Source organism: Macaca fascicularis, chromosome 19 (genome assembly GCF_037993035.2).
Source record: "Macaca fascicularis isolate 582-1 chromosome 19, T2T-MFA8v1.1".
NCBI classification, from domain to species: Eukaryota; Metazoa; Chordata; class Mammalia; order Primates; family Cercopithecidae; genus Macaca; species Macaca fascicularis.
The window spans coordinates 24,477,503-24,500,044 of NC_088393.1; the positions used below are offsets into that span (position 1 = coordinate 24,477,503).

Below are 22,542 nucleotides of genomic sequence, written 5' to 3' on the forward strand. Positions count from 1 at the left end.
CCTCAGCCTCCCGAGTAGCTGGGATTACAGGTGCGCATCACCAAGCCTGGCTAATTTTTGTATTTGTAGTAGAGATGGGGTTTCACCATGTTGGCCAAGCTAGTCTCGAACTCCTGACTTCAGGTGACCTGCTGGCCTTGGCCTCCCAAAGTGCTGGGATTACAAGTGTGAGCCACCGTGCCTGGCCTACTACATAACTTTTAAAATAAATAATAAAATAATACTTTTATTGTTTGAAAGGTATAGACACTTTTGGTTTTCTTATAGAGGTATGAAATGGAAGCACCTTAAAATTTTCTTTTTGTATGCCAACACTGTGTTTCAGTAATTTTGCTGGATTTTTCAAACACTTAGTTTCAGACACCAAGGGAATAACTCAGATATGAAAATTAAAGCTTGAACTCATCTAAAGCTACTATTGAGCCTGCAAAAGGAGGTTATTAAAGGTCCAGTTGGTTCTTTCTGGGGAGCCTTTTCTGCAGATATCTCAGCCTGCTCACCTCAGCCATGGAAGAAGGCTTTATCCTGAGAAGCTTGAGAGCCCTGGGAAGCTGGAGATGCACAGGCAGGTGCAGTTAAGATTAAAATGAAAAAGGACTGGGAAGGTCTTACTGAAGATAAAGTTATTATTGATTTGAGGCAGTTTCTAAATTTTATAAAATGAAACAAAGTTAGATTTATGTAAAAAAATTTAATTCCAAAGGAGTATTGCAACAGGAGGAAGTACCAACTATTATTGCAAAGCTCAGGCAGACAAGGGCTTTTTTTCACAGAGGGGAGAAAACAAGATTAGAAAGAAAATAGCAGAAGAATGGCGAATAGAGGGTGAAAAAATCAGGTTTTAGATCAGAAAATGTTTTACCCTGAAGTTAGCATGTTCTTAGGATGAACATAAAATGGGGTTGTATATTGGCTCAGACTGAGTGTAGCTCAGTTTAGGAGCTGTGGGAAAAGAAAAACTTAAGTTTGATTAAGAAGTATTTTATTTTGACCACTGAAGACAAATTTAGCTGATTTTTTAATAAGAAAAGGAAGGAAATGTGCAGTCTATGTCTGGCTATACGACAGGTGAGAAAAGAGAGCACCACCTAAGTCATATAAGAGGGTGTTTCTTTTTAAAAACTATTTCTGGAGAACACAAAGGATGGAGAATGTTATTAATCATAGTTCTTTATCAGGATTATCTACGTGCTTCATCTTTGCCCACCTTTTTTCCTGGTCCTATGTATTTCTTCCATTTGACTTTTTCTGAGTTGTATTTTTTATAATAAACTGGTAAAGATAACTACAGTGTTTCACTGAGTTCTGTGAATAGCTCTATTATATTACTGAACTTGAGGAAAGTTCTGGGAGTCCTCAGTTATTAAACAGTGGCTCAGAAGCATAGATCAGCCCATGAAGTTTGTGACTGGAATCTGCAGTAAAGACAATGTTGTGGACTGTGCTCTGAATCAGGGTCTGTGCTGACTCTGGGTATTGTCAGAATTCAAATGTTAGACAGTGAGTGTTGGAGAATTGCTTGGTGTTCAGTAAACTCTACAGATTTGGTGCCAGAAAAAAGATATTACAGAGGCCTGGCCTGGAATGGAACTCTGGGTGCCTGGGAATGGGAGGCTCTGCTCTCCTGTACACAAGCTGTCACACTGCTCATTGTCCTGTGATTTCAGGTCTCCTCCAAGGGTGAGCGAGGACTGAAAACTTAGAGGACAAGAGCTGTGATAACAAACCCCACTTTCCCACAGCTGCCACCACAAGATTTCCACCTACTCACAAACACAGCCCCTAGGCATTGACGTGCCCAAACCCCTCCCAGGACTAGGCACCACCCTCAGAAAATTCACAACAGCATTTTTTATCCCAGTGCTTCTTGCCAAAAACCCAAAAAATGACTGCATCTCCTAGAATATCCCCACGCCCAGACTCTGAATCTGTAGCAGTAATCTGTTTTCTCCACCATCCTAGGGTTTTGACCAACTGTTCGTAATCTCATCTGCCTGACTTCATGGACACAAAAATAAGTCAGAGTGCAGCCTCACCTAAGCCACTATCTGCAGTACAAACCAGTCCTTCCACCTACATTGCACTCTCCTCCATCTATAGATTTTTTACTTTTAACTTTTATTTTTGGTTCATGGGTACATCTGCAGATTTGTTATATAGGTAAAATTATGTCATGAAGGTTTGGTGTGCAGATTATTTTGTCACTGAGATGCTAAGCATGGCACCAAACAAGTATTTTTTTCTGATTCTCTTTGTCCTCCTACTCTCCACCCTCAACTGAGTCTCAGTTTTTGTTGTTCCTCTCTTTGTGTCCATGTGTTCTTATTATTTAGTTCTTATTTTTTTAAATTTATTTTTCTGAGACAGAGTTTTGTTCTTGTTGCCCAGGCTGCAGTGCAATGGCTCCATCTCAGCTAACTGCAACTTCCGTCTCCCAGGTTCAAGCGATTCTCCTGTCTCAGCCTCCTGAGTAGCTAGGATTACAGGCACCCACAACCATACCTGGCTAATTTTTGTATTTTTTAGTAGAGATAGGGTTTCACCATGTTGGCCAGGCTGGTCTCAAACTCCTGACCTCGTGGTTCACCTGCCTCGGCCTCCCAATGTGCTGGGATTACAGGCGTGAGCCACTGCTCCCAGCCAGCTCTTATTTATAAATAATAACATGCATTTGGTTTTCTGTTTCTGCATTAGTTTTCTAAGGATAATGGTCTCTAGTTCCATCCATGTTGCTGCAAAAGAAATGATCTTGGTATCTTTTTATGGCCACACAGTATTCCATGATGTTTATGTACTCTTTTTTTTTTTTTTTTTTTTTTTGAGATAGAGTCTGACTTTGTCCCCAGGCTAGAGTGCAGTGGTGCAGATGTTGGCTCACTGCAACCTCCGCCTCCTAGTTCAAGCGAGTCTCCTGACTCAGCCTCCCTAGTAGTTGGGATTACAGGCGCCCACTACCACACCCAGCAAATTGTATTTTTAGTAGAGACGGGGTTTCACTATGTTGGCCAGGATGGTCTCGATTTCTTGACCTCATGATCTGCCCGCCTAGGCCTCCCAAAGTGCTGGGATTATTTTGTTTTTATTAATTTTTTTTGGGGGGGATGGAGTCTCGCTGTTGTTGCCCAGGCTGGAGTGCAGTGACACAATCTTGGCTCACCACAACCTCCGCCTCCCTGGTTCAAGCGATTCTCCTGCCTCAGCCTCCTGAGTAACTGGGATTACAGGCACCTGCCACTACGCCTGGCTAAGTTTGTATTTTTAGTAGAGACAGGATTTCACCATGTTGGCCAGACTGGTTTCAAACTCCTGATCTCAGGTTGATTTACCTGCCTCAGCATCCCAAAGTGCTGGGATTACACGTGTGAGCAAGTAGGTGGCCGTGCCTAGCCACCTACTTTTTAATGAGGTTGTTTTTTTCTTGTAAACTTATTTAAGTTCATTGTGGATTCTGGATATTAGACCTTTGTCAAAAGCATAGTTTGCAAGTATTTTCTCTTATTCTGTAGGTTGTCTTTACTCTGTTAGTAGTTTTCTATGAAGAAACTCTTTAGTTCAGTTAGATCCCATTTGTCAATTTGTTGCAATTGCTTTTGTTATCTTCATTATAAAATTTTCTGGTTCCTATGTCTGGAATGATATTTCCTAGGTTATCTTCTAGAGTTTTTTATAATTCTAAGTTTTATGTTTAAATCTTTAATTCATCTTGTTAATTTTTGTATATGTTGTACGGAAGGGGTCCAGGGCTAGCCTTGTATATAGCGCTAACTAGTTATTACTGTACCATTTATTAAATAGAAAATTATTACCATATTTCTCTTTGTCAGTTTTGTTGAAGATCATATGGTTGTAAGTGTGTGGCATTATTTTTAGTAGGATTATTTAAATATTTAAATTTAAATATAAAATTTTAAATAACATTTAAAATTAAATAGGAAATTATTCCTGTATTTCTCTTTGTCAGCTTTGTTGAAGATCAGATGGTTGTAAGTGCATGGCATTATTTTTTGGCTCTCTATTCTGTTGCATTTGTCTGAGTCTGTTTTGGTTCCAGTACCATGCTGCTTTGGTTACTGTAGCTTTGTAGTATGGTTTGAAGTTGGGTAATGTAATGCCTCCAGCTTTGTTCTTTTTGCTTAGAAAAGTTCCTTGGCTATTGGAGTTCTTTTTTGGTTTCATATGTATGTATGTATGTATTTATTTATTTAGTTCTGTTAAGAATATTTTTGATAGTTTCATGGAAATAACATCTGTAAGTTTCTTTTGGCAGTAAGACCATATTAACACCAACCTTTTCTATCAATGAGCACAAAATGATTTTCCATTTGTTTGCGTCATCTCTGACTTTTTTTTCCCCCCAAGACAGTTTTGCTCTTTGTTGCCCAGGCTGGAGTGTAATGGCACAATCTTGGCTCACCACAACCTCTACCTCTGGGGTTCAAGGGATTCTCCTGCCTCAGACTCGCGAGTAGCTGGGATTACAGGCATGCACCACCACCCTGGGCTAATTTTGTATTTTTAGGCAGAGATGGGGGTTTCTCCATGTTGGTCAGGCTGGTCTCGAACTCCCGACCTCAGGTGATCCGACCACCTCGGCCTCCCGAAATGCTGGGATTACAGGCGTGAGCCACTGCGTCCGGCCATCTCTGACTTCTTTAAGAAGTGTTTTGTAATTCTTGTCCTAGAGATCTTTCATCTCCCTTGTTAGCCGTATTTCTAGATATTTTATTCTTTTTTGTGGCAACTGTAAATGGCATTTTTTTTTTTTTTTTTTTTTTTTGAGACGGAGTCTCACTCTGTTGCCCAGGCTGGAGTGCAGTGGTGTGATTCTGGCTCACTGCAACCTCTGCCTCCTGGGTTCAAGCAATTCTCCTGCCTCAGCCTCCTGAGTAGCTGGGATTACAGGCATGTACCACCACATCTGGCTAATTTTTGTATTTTTAGTAGAGACGAGGTTTCCCCATGTTGGCCAGGCTTGTCTTGTACTCCCGATCTCAGGTGATCCGCCCCTCTCCACCTCCCAAAGTGCTGGGATTACAGGTGTGAGCCACCGTGCCCGGCTGAGATTGTATTATTAATTTGGCCTTTGGTTTGGATGTTGTTGATGTACAGAGTTGCTACTAATTTTTGTATGTTTATTTTGCATTCTGAAACTTTGCTGAAGTTGTCAGCTTACAGAATTTTTCTGCTGAGACTATAGGTTTTTTTTAGATATAAAGTCATGTCATCTGCAAATGGGGATAGTTTGAGTTCCTCTCTTTCTTTTTGGGTGCTTTTATTGTTCATCTTGCCTGCTTGCTCAGTGAGGACTTCAAAATTCCATGTTGAATAGGAGTGGTGAGAGAAGGCACCCTTGTCTTGTGCCAGTTTTCAAGAAAAAAATGTTTGCAACTTGTGTCTATTCAGTATATTGGCTATGAATTTGTCATAGATAACTCTTTTGAAGTATGTGCCTTCAATGCCTAGTTTGTTGAGGATTATAACATGAAGGATGTTAAATTTTACGGAAAGTTTTTTCTGCATCTATTGAGTTAGTTTTGTGGTTTTTGTCTTTAGTTCTGTTTACGTGATGAATGACATTTATTGATTTGTATGTATTGAACCAACCTTGTGTCCCAGGGATAAATCCTACTTGATTATGGTGGATTAACTTTTTGATGTGCTGCTGGATTTGGTTTTTCAGTATTTTGTTGATGATTTTTTGTTAATATTTTAAAAATATTGGCCTGAAGTTGTTTGTTTGTTTGTTTGTTTTGTCTCTGCCAGGTTTTGGTATCAGAATGATGCTGTTCTTATATAATAACTTGGGGAGAAGTCGTTTCTCAGTTATTTGGAATAGTTTTAGTAAAAATAATACCAGCTCTTATTTGTACATCTGGTAGAATTCAGCTGTAAGTCCATCTGGTCCTGGGCTTTTTTTGGTTGGTAGGCTACTTATTATTAATTTGATTTTGGAGCTTTTTATTGGTTTATTCAGGGGTTCAGTTTCTTTTTTGTTCAGTCTAGGGAGGAGGTATTTGTCCAGGAATTTATTCATTTTGTCTAGATTTTTTAGTTACTGTGCATAGAAGTGCTAATTGTAGACTTCCATCCTCGTTTGTATTTTTGTTGGGTCAGTGGTAATGCCCATTTGTCGTTACTCATTGTGTGTGTGTGTGTGTGTGTGTGTTTTATCTTCTCTTTTTTCTTCATTAATCTAGCTAGTGGTTTATTTATCTTACTGAGTTTTTTCAAAACATTTACTTCTAATTTTTTAATCTTTTTTGTAGTTTTTTACATCATCTAAATATACCTCAGATATGATTTTAGTTATTTGTTGTTTTCTGCTGGCTTAGGGGTTGCTCTCACTTCTCTCATTCTTTTATTTAGGATATCAGGTTATTAAATTGAGATATTTCTAGCTTTTTGATGTGAGCATTTTTTTTTTTTTTTTTTTTTTGACGGAGTCTTGCTCTGTCGCCCAGGCTGGAGTGCAGTGGCCGGATCTCAGCTCACTGCAAGCTCCGCCTCCCGGGTTCACGCCATTCTCTTGCCTCAGCCTCCCGAGTAGCTGGGACCACAGGCGCCCGCCACCTCGCCCGGCTAGTTTTTTGTATTTTTAGTAGAGACGGGGTTTCACCGTGTTAGCCAGGATGGTCTCGATCTCCTGACCTCGTGATCCGCCCGTCTTGGCCTCCCAAAGTGCTGGGATTACAGGCTTGAGCCACCGCGCCCGGCCTATGTGAGCATTTAATGCTATAAATTTCCCTTTTAATACTGCCTTAGTTGTGTTGCAGTGATTCTGGTATGTTGTGTCTTTGTTCTCATTTATTTTAAAGAATTTGATTTTTGCCTTAATTGTATTATTTACCCAAAAGTCATTCATGTTCAGGTTAATTTGCATGTAGTTGTCTTGTTTCAAGTGGTTTTCTTTGTATTGAATTATATTTTTATCAAGCTGTGGTCTCACTGAGTATGTTGCTGATACCATTTTGAAATTTTTGAATTTGCTGAGGATTGTTTTATTTCTGATTTTGTGGTCGATTTTAGAGTATGTGCCCTGTGGTGGTGAAAACATTGTATATTATGTTGTTTTTAGATGGAGAGTTCTGTAGATGTTTACTACTATTTGGTCAAGTGTTGAGTTTAGGTCCTAATATCGCTGTTAATTTTTCTGCTTCAGTAATTTGTTTACTAGTGTCTGTGGCATGTTGTAGTCCCCCACTATTTTTGTGTAAGAATCCAACTGTCTTCATAGGTCTCTAAGAAGTTGCTTTATTTATGTGGACCCATGGATTTTTTATAGCACCTTTTTCTCTTCTGCTTTTTTCCCCATAAACATTCTTTCAAGTGAATACAGTGTGCTCAGTGCTACTCCTTAGATGCCTGAATCCAGTGTCTACTAAAATTAAGATGTCCAAGAGTTCAGCATATCCAGAGACCTGGCTGTTGTAAGAGAAAATATAAGTTAGAAATAAAAGGCTCTCAGGCCGGGCGCGGTGGCTCAAGCCTGTAATCCCAGCACTTTGGGAGGCCGAGACGGGCGGATCACGAGGTCAGGAGATCGAGACCATCCTGGCTAACACGGTGAAACCCCGTCTCTACTAAAAAATACAAAAAACTAGCCGGGCGCGGTGGCGGGCGCCTGTAGTCCCAGCTACTCGGGAGGCTGAGGCAGGAGAATGGCGTGAACCCGGGAGGCGGAGCTTGCAGTGAGCTGAGATCCGGCCACTGCACTCCAGCCTGGGCGGCAGAGCGAGACTCCGTCTCAAAAAAAAAAAAGAAATAAAAGGCTCTCTTTTCTTTTTTTTTCTTTTTTCTTTTTTTTGTTTTTTGAGATGAAGTCTTGCTCTGTCACCCATGCTGGAGTGCACTGGCGTGATCTTGGCTCACTGCAACCTCTGCCTCCTGGGTTCAAGTGATTCTCGTGTCTCAGCCTCCCAAGTAGCTGGGATTACAGGCACGTGCCACCATGCCCAGCTAATAATTTTTGTATTTTTAGTAGAGACGGGGTTTCACCATCTTGGCCAGGCTGGTCTTGAGCTTCTGACCTCAAGTGATCCACCCACCTTGGCCTCCCAAAGTGGTGGGATTACAGGTATGAGCCACTGCGCCCAGCCAAAAGGCTCTATTTTTATACCTGAAAATAAGAAAGAATGTTTTGCTCATCTCTCTCCTTTTTTTTTTTTTTGAGATGGAATCTCGTTTTGTCAACTAGGCTGGAGTGCAGTGGCATGATCTCAGTTCACTGCAACCTTGGCCTCCTGGGTTCAAGTGATTCTCCTGCCTCAGCCTCCCGAGTAGCTGGGATTACAGATGCCCGCCACCACGCCTGGCTAATTTTTGTGCTTTTAGTAGAGATGCCGTTTCCCTATGTTGGCCAGGCTGGTCTTGAACTCTGGACCTCAGGTGATCCGCCCACCTCAGCCTCCCAAAGTGCTGGGATTACAGGCGTGAGCCACCGTGGCCTGCCCATCTCTGTCTTCTTCAAGCATTTAGGTTATATGTAGATATTTTTCTCTGCTTTTTAAAAATATATGTATATCATATTAACAGCTAAATAAACCTTTTGGCATTCTTTGTGACTCAGGATTTTATTTTTGTTTTTATATTTATTTTTTTGAGATGGAGTTTTGCTCTTGTCACCCAGGCTGGAGTGCAATGGCTTGATCTCGGCTCACTGCAACCTCCGCCTCCTGGGTTCAAGCAATTCTTCTGCCTCAGCCTCCTGGGTAGGTGGAATTACAGGTGCCCGCCACCATGCCCAGCTAATTTTTGTGTTTTTAGTAGAGACAGGGTTTCACCATGTTGGCCAGGCTGGTTTCAAACTCCTGACCTCAGGTGATCCGCCCACCTCAGCCTCTCAAAGTGCTGGGATTACAGGTGTGAGCCACTGTGCCCGGCCAACAGTTTTCTTAATGTTCTATCATTGTCGAGTTTCTCTGGGGCTGGAGAAAATGTTTTCTTTTACTATTATTTTTTATTATACTTTAAGTTCTGGGATACATGTGCAGAACGTGTGTGCAGGTTTGTTACACAGGTATGCGTGTGCCATGGTGGTTGGCTCCACCTATCAACCTGTCATCTAATTTTAAGCCCCGCATGCATTAGATATATGTCCTCATGCTCTCCCTCCCCTTGCCCCCCACCAGAAAATTTTTCTTTTAATGGTATTTCCCAAACACTGTCTAGAATTACCAGATATGATAGATACATACAAGGTGCTAACCAGGATCTACTCTAGAGTGGGCTTACCCTCTCAGGCTTCCAGTCAACTCCCAAATTTGCTGCAGAGCGCATGCTGTCACCTAAATATGCAGGCAGAATTGCCTCTCTTATTTTGTATCTATAGTCCTCTACAGTGACTTCTAGAGGGGCTAGGCCAGATTTCTACAAACTTCACAGGGCAGCAATCAGCCATTTTACCTCTTTCAATTACTCTTGAATCTTCAGACCTGAAACTGATTTAGAGAGCATGGGGCCCACAAATCCAACTAGAGTAACAGGTGTGCATTGAGTATACACATAGACATGAGAATCTCCACTTTCCACTTCCTCCTGTTACCGAAATGCTCACAAATGTGCAGGTAACATCTGCTGATACTCTGTCCACCCAGAACCTAAATCTGCAGCTCCAAATTCTGAATCTAGGTCTTGAAATTTTGGAAATTAAAAAACTTGTATCTGAGAAATGCAGATCCTTTTAGTTGTCAAACTTGAAGAGACATTAAAATGAGAGCACAATTATGTCTTTCTCCCCACTTTCAACTATATGTATTCATCCCTTGAAACTGTTTGCTATTGCCACCAGTAGTTGTGAATTAAATTAATAATGCCACACTGGACACTCTAAACCTTAGCGATGTACATCCAATCAATAATTAATGTTATTCCTGTAAATAAGAATTTGACAAACAAGTTTGTACCAGCCCAAAGAGGGACCATCTTCTGTCCTCTTTTTACCTTTACAAATACCCTTGTAACTGGTGGTAAACTAAGTGTAGATTCCAGGCAACTTGAATCTTTCCTTTCATGTTATAAATCTCAAGCTTGGTCCCCCCAAAACTGGGGGGGACCAGTTTTCTATATGTTGCCTTAGCTTTTTCCTTTTAGGTAGAAATATCATTTAGAATGAGCTAGAGCAGCCTCTATGAGTGGACCTCTTCTTTGATTGTACTCCACTTTCTGTGACACACAAGAATGCAGAGCCAGGTTTATCTGACGTAGAATCTGCACATAAGGTCTAACCTCTGTCTGGGATTCACAAGTCAAGGTTAGGCTTTGGATTGAGAATGTACAGAAAACATACAAGAGACATTTTCTCTATTGTGAGATGTCAGCATAGAAATGTTAAAACCCCTTTTTGAGAATGCAGTGTTTTGAACTTCTCAGATCTCGTCCAGTGACTTTCTACAGTTATGTGAGGGGCTCCAGGTGTAAATAGATTCTGATTGCAGAATCTGTAAGTGTAAACAAGCATCTTCAGAGTAAGAGATTGAGACTACAAGGTATCCAGTACCATGACCAAACTATACCTACCCATAAAATGTGATACCGGAGTGGAGTATTCTAGTCCTTTTTTTTTTTAACCCAAGAGCAAACTAATCAGGACATGCAATTCAAGTTCTGGAGCTCCACCAGAACAGTTGCATTCTTCATTTAGCCTGAGTCTCTCCTCCCTAGCTTATCATTGGGCCACCAGCTCAGGGGCACTGAGAACCCTCTCACAATCACCTAGGCATATTTGAGAAATTTGAAAATGTCCAGAACAGAATTATGTAAGGCTGACATGAGTGGTTAATTCTGCTTCTGTCTCAATGTAAGAGAAATAAGTCATCCTGTGTTTGTTCCTCCCCCCCATACAAGAGAGATCTTTGGTTGGTACACAGATGAGAGTTTCTCCAGTTTCCTGGTACTTAGGTGAAAAACAAGGAAGAGGTCTGGAGACTCAAACAGATAAACTAATTGCTTCCATTTCATATGACCATTAGAAAAATAGATAAAGCAGTCATCATCCCTATCATCCAGGAACTTTTAGTCTAGACTAGCAACTAGATAAATGGCTGAATTGGGCATGATATGGTTGCTACAATGTTCCTAGACAGAGGCAGTGAGGAAGACCCCAGGACCCTTCAGTCTTCATCTAATTCCTCCTTCTGCACTGCTAGAGTTTTGTCTGACACAACCCCATGGTGGCACAGGGGCAGTCAGTTCTCCAGAGGTAATGACTGGTACCTTTGCATTGACAGCAGGGGCCTGGCAGGGGCTTAGTACATCCCTTTGCCCAATGCCCACTTTTCTTGCATTTGAAGCAAGAGTCTCTGCTGGCTTTATCTTTATGGCCCTTCAGATTTTCCTTAGATGCTCTTTGGGCATTCAGGACATCGCCAATGATGGCTGCCATAATTTTGGCTTGCCGTTTTTCTTTACTCTGTTTCCATTATCCTTCCTTCAGATCACAAGTGTTATACACCATAAACACAGTATCAAGAATCTGGTTTTGATTAGTCTGTGGCCCCATCTGTAGCTTGTGGAGCTTATGTCTAATGTCAGGGGCAGATTGGCTAATAAAATGCTTTGCCATTAATAGTTTCCCTTCCGAGAGGAAGGGACTAGATTAGTATATTTTTTAAAAGGCTTCCTCCAACCTGCCATAAAACATGGCTAGATTTTTCTTCTTGCTTTATGTAACCTTCTGTACTATATCAAAATTTTCTGCCTTAGTTGTTCCCTTTCTCATTCCTCCAAGGAGAGCCTCAAGCAATTTAACCTGGTTGTTTCCCACAGTGGTGTTATAGTTTCAATGAGGATCAGTAGTGGGAACTCTTTCTGGTTCTGAGTGATTGGCCTGAGGGTTTCAGGTGAATAATCCATCTGCTTCCTTGTAGGTGGCCTCAAAGATGTGTTCTTTTTCTGAAGGGATGCAACAGGTTGCTAGAATAAATTGAACATCTCTTCATGAGAGATCAAAGTTTGAAACCCATCGGCAAATTTCCCAAGATTCTCAGAATAGCTTTCTAGCTTCTCCTTACATTGTTGTGTATCAGTTATAGAGAAGGGGACCTTCACTAGGACTGGCCCCTCAGCTCCTGCTACCCTGAGAGGTAGCAGGGCTGGAGAGAGGGTTCAATACAGTGTTCCCCCTTGAGTATGAGGGGAACGTGTAGGATCACCGGTGTTTGCTCCTGAGTTTTAGCCTCAGAAGCATTTGGCAAGGGACTATGTAAGGATGGTTGCTGCTCACCCTGGGAACCAGGTGACCCTGTGAAAGAAGGTTGTCTATAATATCAACTTCTGCCTTAGAACTTTCCTTTACGGGGTAGGTTCTGGGAGTTTCACAGATTGTTAGGTTTTGATATAGGGTCATGAAGGACTGTACCTAGATTTCTGACCATTTGCCCTGCCTCTTGCAAAATAGGCCTGTTTGAAGAAAGTGTCATAATTAATGCTACCATTGACTGCCCACTATTCTGAGCTGAGCAGCTCATAATAGGGCCAGACAGTATTGCAGAAAAATATTATACATTTTCTCTTGAGATTGTCAGGGTCAAATTGATTCTAATGGTGGAGGATATAGCCAAGCAGGGAATCAGAATTGGAAATAGAGTTGCCCACAGTGGAATCAGGTGAAATAGATTGAGAGTTGCTCATAATGGTCTAGAAAAAAGAAAAAAGAAGAGGACCTTGCAAACTAGAGGGCTTATTAGTGACCCAAATTTTTCCTAGGGCATCTCCCTGGAAAAATTCTTGGCCCAGACTGAGGTCTCTGGGAGCATCCCCTCTTTAAGCCTCAGACTTAGTCTGTCAGATGGCTCTGACCTTAGAAAGCTGCCAGCACCACTATAGAATGGTTCCCTCCACCACTGATGACCTACTATGAGTTTTTTTTTTTTTTTTTTTTTAATTTTTTTTGAGACAGAGTCTCACTCTGTTGCCCAGGCTGGAGTGCAGTAGCATGATCCTGGCTCACTGCAACCTCTGCCTCCTGAATTCAAGTGATTCTCCTGCCTCAGCCTCCTGAGTAGCTGGTATTACAGGTGCGTGCCACAATGAAAGGCTAATTTTTTTGTATTTTTAGTTGGTCAGGCAGGTCTCAAACCCCTGACCTCATGATCCGCCCGCCTTGGTGTCCCAAAGTGCTGGGATTACAGGCATGAGCCACTGCACCCGGCCTACTATGAGCTTTTTTTAAGGCTTATCTATCCCATTTAAAGCAACCCTTTCTCTCTCTCAACTTAGGCAATAATACATTTTCTTTCATAAAATCCCCCCTCCATCACGCACCTCACAGACCACCTGCAACATGCTTGGACCCTCTGACTTATATAACCTTTTTGCATAGCTAGGTGGGTTTTCTGTCCATAGCTAGTTGAGTGGGGGAAGGGAAGAATTTAGCATAAGAAAAGAAGGTTTCAGTCACCTCAAATGTGTGAGTTCACCCTGGGCAAACTGCCACTGCCAACTGTGTCACATGTAGGGATCAGGGACTATAACCAGAAAGGATAGAAAATCTTTCCCCCTTCTGGGCAGGACAGCCAGCCTGTTTGCCCCTTGGCCTTCCGAGAACATCAGAGAGTGGCTCTGGCTAGTTCCACTCAATTACCAACAGCTACTAGAAAATGGCTGCTGAAAGACTGAAAAAGGAGAAAAGGAAAAGATCTCAGAAAACAGACAAAAACAATAGGACTCAGAAAAAGGAAAAAAAAAAAAAAAAAGGTCTCAGGTCCCTCACCCAGACTGAGAGGTGGCAGTCAGGCGCTTCCACATGGAAACCTTTCAGTTTCATCAAAAAGTGGCCCTGGCCAGAAACTTGCAGTTGTCTTCATGCTTAGGCACTGTCCACCAAGGGTCCTGAGTAGGAAAGGAAAAGAGAGAGAGAGAGAGAAAGAGAGAAAGAAAAAGACTTCCCTGTATGTAAAAGGAGAAAGGAAAAAATTAAGTCCCATACTTTGGGCCTACCTCCTCTCCTGCCTGGCTCACCAAAATAAGTTACCAGTAGAAGGTCTTGACTGCAGGTTATCCAGGTTCTTGGCCTTTTGAACAAAGAATTGGATGAAACAGCAAAGCAAGAAAAGAATGAAGCAACAAAGGAACAAAACGGGTTTATTGAAAATGAAATTATACTCTGCAGTGTGAAAGTGGGCCCGAACAATGGCTTAAGGTCCCAGACAGAATTTTCTTGGGTTCAAATATCTCCTAGAGGTTTCCCATTGGCCACTTGGTGCTCACCTCATGTAAATGAAGTGGTGGCCCACAATTGCTCTGATTAGTTGCAGAAAGCAACCAATCAGAGGCTGAAGCGAAGTTACAAAGGTCGCAGTCCTCTGCAAATATCCGATTGGTTGCAAAAACAACCAATCAGAGGCTAAGGTGAAGTTATAAAGTGTCAGTTTTATTCAAATAGAGACTCAGCCCACAATCAGTCTGATTGGTTGTGGACAGCCAATTTCCTATCTGCCTCACGGAAAAGGTGGGGATTTGCAAAGGCAATCCTCTGGTCTTTTTGTTACTTAGGCATGGAAAGTTAGTTTTCCTTTCCATTTAGGTCTAGGAATTCGGTATGAAATGGTCTTAGGTTCCCTGCCTCCAGACCCTATTCTCCTGCCTCATTAGTACATGTGTACCTCATGGTTTCCAAATGCAGACTTATTTAGACGTTGCTGCTTTCTGCTTATTCTGTAAACTTTAAAGAGCCAGCAAAGAATATGAAAATCGGTAGTCTTCATTTGAGAAATATTTGTGTTGTGACAAGAGTGCTGAGTGTAAGGGACTCCATGCTGTGCCTGCTTTCTCTAATGCTAATACATGAGCCCCAGAGGAGCAATGTCAGCATTGATAGGGAACATTAATGGGTTTAAAATACCCATTAATGGCTGACTGCTGTGGCTCATGCCTGTAATCCCAGCACTTTGGGAGGACAAGTTGGGTGAATCAGTAGAGGTCTGGAGTTTGAGATCATCCTGACTGGTGAAACTCTGCCTCTACTAAAAATACACAAAAAATTAGCTGCTTGTGGTGGCAAGCACCTATGTAATCCCAGCTACTCAGAAGGCTGAGGCAGGAGAATCACTTGAACCCAGGGGACGGAGGTTGCAGTGAGTCGAGAGCCTGCCACTGCACTCCATCCTGCACTACAGAGCGACACTCCATCACACACACACACACACACACACACACACAACCCAAAAAACAAAAAAAAAAAAAACAAAAAAAAAAATTCATGAACGCTAAATCTGCAGAATTACATCACAGAGAGTGGGGCCATAGTTTCCAAGTATTTTTTAAGCTCATTAAAGCTTTAAAGGCAATGCCCAGCTAAGTGGTTTTCAGCCCAGGTTTGATTTTTTTTTTTTTTTTTTTTTGAGGCGGAGTCTCCCTCTGTGCCCAGACTGGAGTGCAGTGGTGCGATTTCAGCTCACTGCAACCTCCACCTCCTGGGTTCAAGCGATTCTCCTGCCTCAGCCTCCTGAGTACCTGGGATTATAAGCAAGCACCACCACGCTTGGCTAATTTTTGTATTTTTGGTAGAGACGGGGTTTCACCATGTTGGCCAGGCTGGTCAAGAACTTCTGACCTCAAGTGATTCGCCACCCCCCAGCCTTGGCCTCCCAAAGTGCTGGGATTACAGGTGTGAGCCACCATGCCCAGCCCAGGTTTCTAATTAAGATTACATGGCCATGGCCAATTTGCAGAAATACCTACTTGTGCCCTATCCATGGGTCTGTTTATTCTTCTGGGCGGAGGTATCATGTTTTGTTTTTTGTTTTTGAGATGGAGTCTCACTGTGTTGCTCAGGCTGGAGTACAGTGGCCCAACCTCCGGTCACTGCAACATTCGCCTGCCATGTTTAAGCGATTCTCATGCCTCTGCCTTCCAAGTAGCTGAGATTACTGGTGCATACCATTATGCCTGGCTAATTTGTGTATTTTTAGTAGAGATGGGGTTTTGCCATGTTGGCCAGGTTGTTCTCAAACTCCTGGCCTCAAGTGATCTGCCCACCTCGGCCTCCCAAAGTGCTGCAATTACAAGTGTGAGCCACTGTTCCCACCCACGTTGTTTTAATTAAGTGCCTCATGTGACTCTAACGTGAGCCCAAAATCAAGTATGAGGGGTTCAAGATACATTCATGAGAGTTAAGTTCCACCTTTGCTCTAAAGAATGGTCAAAGGGCTGGTTCTGTTTGGTTTGGTAGTGACAGAAAAGTGTGGCTCGTATTTTCATTGCTGTAGCAGAAATTGCTGGTGTCCATGGCAGGGCAGGGCACCTGAGGACAGAAGGAAAGAAACTTTTACTTTTATCTCCATGGAGCAGCTCATGGTTCCTGAATCTCTTCTGGTATGAAGGACAGAAATGGGTGGACTTTTTCAGTTAGTCTTGGTCCTTCTGCCTGTGGGTATGATAGGAGCAGGTAAACATGTGGTACTGATACCTTTAAAGGCATATTCTAAAGATGCAGGTGTAATTTGTCCAGAGAATCACATCTGAAAAGAATTTTCAGAGAAAGGAAAAAATGGCTTTTTTTCAATTAAACATGTCTCAGATCAAGAGCTGTGTCCGCTCTGCCTCCTGGAATGCCATGCGTTTACTTTGACTTCTCTACTTGTGTTTTTTCTCCCTAATGAGTTTGTTTTAACTACTTCTAAAAACTCTTACGATAGTCAAGACTCTGAAAAATATTTCTTTTCTATATACCAGAGCCTTCTCTACATCATGGCTTCTTATATGCCATGCAGAATTCTCACCATTATTTTATGATCTGCAATATTAAAAATGTTGCCTGTGGCTGTTGAACATGGGAAGGTGTAGATACTCAAGATTCCTATTGGGAAAACCTGGGGTCCTTAGTAAAAATGGGGAACATCTAATGTTGAGGTTCCATCTGTGTTCTCAATTAGCTATTATTTAAACAAGATAGCATTTATTACACAGAAGCTTCTGAAGCACTCAAAAAGGTACATGTTTGTGTTTATGTCCTTAATTATATATATATTGTTTGTTGTTTTTTTGTTTTTTTGTTTGAGACGGAGTCTCACTCTTGTTGCCCATGCTGGAGTGCAATGGCACGATCTCAGCTCACTGCAACTTCCACTCACCACAGCCTCCACCTCCCAGGTTCAAGCGATTCTCATGATTCGCCTGCCTCTGCCTCCTGAGTAGCTGGGATTACACACATGCGCCACCACGCCTGGCTAATTTTGTATTTTTAGTAGGGTTTCTCCATGTTGGTCAAGTGGGTCTTGGAACTCCCGACCTCAGGTGATCCGCCTGCCTCGGCCTCCCAAAGTGCTGGGTTTACAGGCATGAGCCATTGTGCATGACCTATTGTATATATTATTATCCATAAAATTATTATATATACACTGGTGTTGTGGCTCTTGTGCCACTGTTTTCTCAGGGTTAGAGAACACATAAGGAAATATTTCTGTGTAAAAAAATTGATTTTATTGGATAATTTCAGTCACTCCTGTAAATCAGAAGCAGTTCTCATTACTCTCTCATTTTACCTTGAGTCAAATTATAATCTCTGTTGGCTACCTCGTGAATATGTTTGTGTGTATGTGTTTTTCAGGGACTGTTGACATTTAGGGATGTGGCCGTAGAATTCTCTCTGGAAGAATGGCAATGCCTGGACACTGCACAGCGGAATTTATATAAAAATGTGATTTTAGAGAACTACAGAAACCTGGTCTTCCTGGGTAAGGATAACTTCAACACACAGTTTCTTTTTGTTTTTCTTTTGAGACGGAGTCTGGCTCTGTCGCCAGGCTAGAGTGCAGTGGTACGATCTTGGCTCACTGCAACCTCTGCCTCCTGGGTTCAAGCGATTCTCGTGCCTCAGCCTTCCAAGTAGCTGGGACTACAGACGTGAGCCACCATGGCTGGCTAATTTTTTTTGTATTTTTGGTAGATACACGGTTTCACCATGTTGGCCAGGCTGGTATCGAACTCCTGACCTCAGGTTAACCACTTGCCTTGGCCTCCCAAAGTGCTAGGATTACTGGTGTGAGCCACCATGCCTGTCCCAACACACAGTTTCTAATATACCGTAAAGGTTTCATTTCTCTTCTTTATAGAATGTGTTTTGGTAATGTATGCTTTGAATAAATGAGTTTCAGATCCCTGTTTTTGAGAAAATCTTAAGGATTTGTCTGTATTGAGAAGAATTTCTTCAGTATGTTTCATCTTGATTTGAACTTACCACATTCCTGAGCTGATCTGTGTCCTTCACTCTAGATTAGTGGTAATTTCAGAAGTTTAGTGGCATAAAACATTGTTGCCCACACCTTCAAATCTAATTGCCAACACAAAGTTTTGATTCATAAGTAGTGGGTAATGAAATTAAGAACCTGCAAATTTAGAATATTTTCTAAGTATTTAAAAATTTGTTATAAGTCAGTATTGGGGGATTAATTTGCTATTCTATTACATTCTCTTTACTGAGCACATTACTAGGTTGGTAATTGGAGAATATGAGCAAGATTCATGTTATTTATTTTTTAATAAAACAGGTATTGCTGTCTCTAAGCCAGACCTGATCACCTGTCTGGAGCAAGAAAAAGAGCCTTTAACTATGCAGAGACATGAGATGGTAGATGAACCCCCAGGTAAGTGAGAGTGAAAGTGAATACAACAGGTGACAAAGATGAGAGGTCCAAAGGTCAAAGAGAAAACCAGTCCTTAAAATGTGATTTGGGAAGCTGTGTTTTAAAGGAACTAGTTTCTGGAAAGCCTGAGTATTTTTTGCGCTCACATTTGAGCATTTTCTGTCTTATGCTTTTAAATTCTCTAAGGTTTCTATTTACATTTTTAGTAATTTCCCTTCAAGTTTTCAGTGAGAACCAATGTCCTCTTCATGGCATATAAGAGACTGCGCAATCTGAATCCTTACTCATTTGTTTTGGAGACACAGAAATATCTGCATAATTTTGAGAAACTCTATTAAATGATTTTTTAAGTTCTTTTTTTCCATCATGTCTGAAACGTGTGAGAAGTGTTTTCTATTGTTTTCTTTTCTTCTTCTTCTTCTTTTTTTTTTTTTTTTGAGACAGAGTCTTGCTGTCTACTCTGTGGCCCAGGCTGGGGTGCAGTGCTACAGTCTCAACTCACTGTAACTTTTGCCTCTTGGGTTTAAGCAGTTCTCCTGTCTCAGCCTCCCAAATAGCTGGGATTACAAGCACATGGCCACCACGCCTGGCTAATTTTTTGTTTTTAGTAGAGATGGGGTTTCACTGTGTTGGCCAGGCTGGTCTCAAACTCTTGCCCTCAGGTGATTTGCTTTCCTTGCCTTCCCAAAGTGCTGGGATTACAGGTGTGAGCCACTATGCCCTGCCGCCCCCCCTTTTTTTTTTTCCATTTTTCTACATATTTTATTTGTTTGTATTTCTGTAGTCTTCAAATGTAGTCTTGAAATTATAAAGGGCTGGGTGCAGTGGCTCAAGGGCCGGGCACGGTGGCTCACGCCTGTAATCCCAGCACTTTGGGAGGCCCAGGCGGGCAGATCAGGAGGTCAGATAAAAACTAGAAAGAAGCGTTCTGAGAAACTGCTTTGTGATGTGTGCATTCATCTCACAGAGATAAATCTTTTGATTCAGCAGTTTGGAAACCTGGCTAATATGGTGAAACCCCATCTCTACTAAAAATACAGAAAATTAGCTGGGTGTGGTGGCACACGCCTGTAATCCCAGCTACTCAGGAGGCTGAGGCAGGAGAATCACTTGAATCGGGGAGGTAGAAGTTACAGTGAGCCAGGATTGTGCCACTGCACTGCAGCCTGGCTATAGAGTGGTACTCCATCTCAAAAAGAAAAAAGAAAAGAAAATTATAAAGTATGATATCCTTCTGCTTTGTTTTTTTTTCTCAAGGTTGCTTTGGCTATTTAAAGTATATCATAGTTTCATTTACATTTTAGAATTACATTTTTTATTACTGTGAAAAATGCCACTGGAATTTTGATAGGGAGTCTATTGAATCTATATATCATTCTGGATAACATGTCACTTTAACAGTATTTATTCTTTCAATTCATAGACATAAAATATTTTCAAATTTATTTATGTCTTTTCTAATATATTTCACTGATATATCTCTCACTGTAAAGACTTTGTACCTCCTTGGTTAAATTTGTTCTCAGAAATTTATTTTAATGCTATTGTAAATAAGATTTTTTTTTCTCTATTGTATCAGACAGTTTAGATTTATGGAACCCTAACTTGTATGTTAGTTTTATATTTTTCTAATTTACTGAGTGTATTTACAAGTTTTAATGTACTGTTTATGTTTATATATATATAATCGTATGAGCTACAGCTAGCAACTTTTTACTTATGTGTCTTCAATTTCAATTGCTCTTTTTCATTTTTTGACTAATTCTTCTGCCAGTACTTTCAGTGTTATGTTAAACTAGCAGCATTGACAATGAGCACAATATAGTTTTGCATTGGCATCTGTGTATAGAAGGAGAAAACAGCTCAAGTTTTTATAAACTGGTTTCAGAAGGTAAAGATCTTCTTTTGTTGGACCCTCAGGGTAATGGGATGCCCTCTGGTTTGTAGTGGAGAGGGCTTTGTCACAAGGCTGCTGGGTCTGCACTAGGGTCTACCCTTAGTTGGCTTGTCCTAAAAAACTTGGGTAGTTTAAATTCCCATTTTGGACAGACTGAATTTTGGCAGAGGATTTTGTTCTGTAGGGCAAACACTAGGGCAGGTTTTTGCAGTAGGGTCTGCATATGGTGGGCCTTATATCAGAATGTGGATGACTATGGCTTTCAGCGAGTACCAGAAAGGATCTTTCCAGGTCGCTGTGTGGGTTTCTATATAGGCAGAACTGACTATAAACTGTGGCTCAGCGAGCTGGAACTGAGTCATTGAACTGCTTCAGGGACCACGGTAAAGGCTAAGGTCTGTAGGCCAGCTGACATGGCTATAAATGGGTATCTTCCTCCGGGCCTCTGGAAAAGCCGAATCTCTCCCAGACTTTGGCTGGGAGGAGTTTGGGATGATTACATAGTAAATTCAGAATTCTAGTGGGACCAAGTTGAGTGGGCCATTTCCTAGTCTGTAGTTAAGAACAGGGATCCTGTAGTTTGCACCTGAATGAGGGCCTGCCTTCTGAAAAGAAGACTTTAAAATCTTGGGCTTTATCAGAATTCCACAACTCCCTCTCTCTCTGGATCTCAAAGCTCTCAAAGGCACTTATTTTGAGATGGAGTCTTGCTACGCACATAATTCAGGCTGATTTTGAAATCCTAACCTGAAGTCATTCTCTAAACTTAATATACCATGTATCTTTCATTACAGGTGTGAGTCATGATGCCTGGCCATCTCCTAAAGGCGTTTTTGTCAGGGATGGCTGACAAATTGTCTTGCTGTGCAGGAGATAACAAAATAGGTTACCTTTTATTTTCCCATCTTACTGATTTCACTCCTGCTATACATTTTTATTCTCCATTTTCTATTTCAATTTTGTCTATAATTTTACATTTAGAAATTTAGAACAATATGCTAGAATTTACATGTAATGCCTGAAGTAAATTAGATAATTTGTAGGCACTCCATATTTACTAAAACTTTACTTATAAATTTAGGCTTGATGTAGGAAAAAAGAATTCTATGATTTGCACCCATTTTGTCCAGCCTATATCTAAATAATGTAATTTATTTGCAGATATTTATTTTATATATCAGACACTTTAACTATATTCTGCAATATATATTTTTTTATATATTTAACATTTATATATATTTAGCATTATATATATTTATATATGTGAGTGTGTATATATATATACAGCAATGTAAGGCTTTTTTTTGCTTCTAAAGTTGGATTACAGCAGTTTCATTTTGTGTAACAATAGCATATATTTAAAACATAAAATTTCTTTTTCTTTTTTTTTTTTTTTTTGAGACAGAGTCTCACTCTGTCACCCAGCCTGAAGTTCAGTGGTACAATCTCTGCTCACTGCAACCTCCACCTCCCAGGTTCAAGCGATTCTCCTGTCTCAGTCTCCTGAGTAGCTGGGACTATAGGCACACACCACCATGCCCAGCTAATTTTTGTACTTTTAGTAGAGACGGGGTTCACCATGTTGGCCAGGCTGGTCTTGAACTCCTGACCTCGTGATCCATCCATCTGCCTCGGCCTCCCAAAGTTCTGATACAGATGTGAGCCACTGAGCCTGGCCCAAAATTGTCTTTTTTTTTTTTGAGATGGAGTTTTGCTCCTGTTGCCCGGGCTGGAGTGCGATGGTGCAATCTCGACTCACTCCAACCTCTGCCTACCGGGTTTAAGCAATTCTCCTGCCTCAGCCTTCTAAATAGTTGGAATTACAGGTGCCCACCACCACACCTGGCTAATTTTTGTATTTTTAGTAGAGGCGGGGTTTTACAACGGTGGCCAGGCTGGTCTTAAACTTCTGAGTTCGGGTGGTCCACCTGCCTCGGCCTCCCAAAGTGCTGGGATTACAGGCGTGAGCCACTGCACCTGGCCTTCTTGTTTTTTTAAATGCTTATTTATTAAGTTTCTTATTAGAGTCTTTCATTTATGATAATACTGCATTTCCTTTGGAAT

At 41.3% G+C, this 22,542-nt stretch overlaps 2 protein-coding genes across 2 annotated transcripts in view; both read left to right on the top strand.

Annotated features, from left to right (window-relative positions):
- The window catches only part of LOC102116731 (uncharacterized), a 74,447-nt gene that overhangs the window by 45,990 nt on the left and 5,915 nt on the right, over positions 1-22,542 (top strand).
- Positions 60-21,266, top strand: LOC102116354 (zinc finger protein 675). The gene is made up of 3 exons (XM_045378978.3): positions 60-1,068; positions 17,546-17,672; positions 18,486-21,266. Exons 1-3 carry the CDS (start codon positions 1,039-1,041, stop codon positions 18,587-18,589), a joined length of 261 nt encoding a protein of 86 aa, XP_045234913.2. The 5' UTR covers positions 60-1,038; the 3' UTR covers positions 18,590-21,266.

What these genes read in the sequence shown, in the direction of transcription:
- LOC102116354 (XM_045378978.3), top strand. Translation starts at nt 1,039, where the DNA reads ATGTGCAGTCTATGTCTGGCTATACGACAG. An exon ending in TATGTCTGGCTATACGACAG is followed by an intron (nt 1,069 to 17,545) that starts GTGAGAAAAGAG and finishes TGTGTTTTTCAG; the next exon opens with GGACTGTTGACATTTAGGGA. An exon ending in CAGAAACCTGGTCTTCCTGG is followed by an intron (nt 17,673 to 18,485) that starts GTAAGGATAACT and finishes TTAATAAAACAG; the next exon opens with GTATTGCTGTCTCTAAGCCA.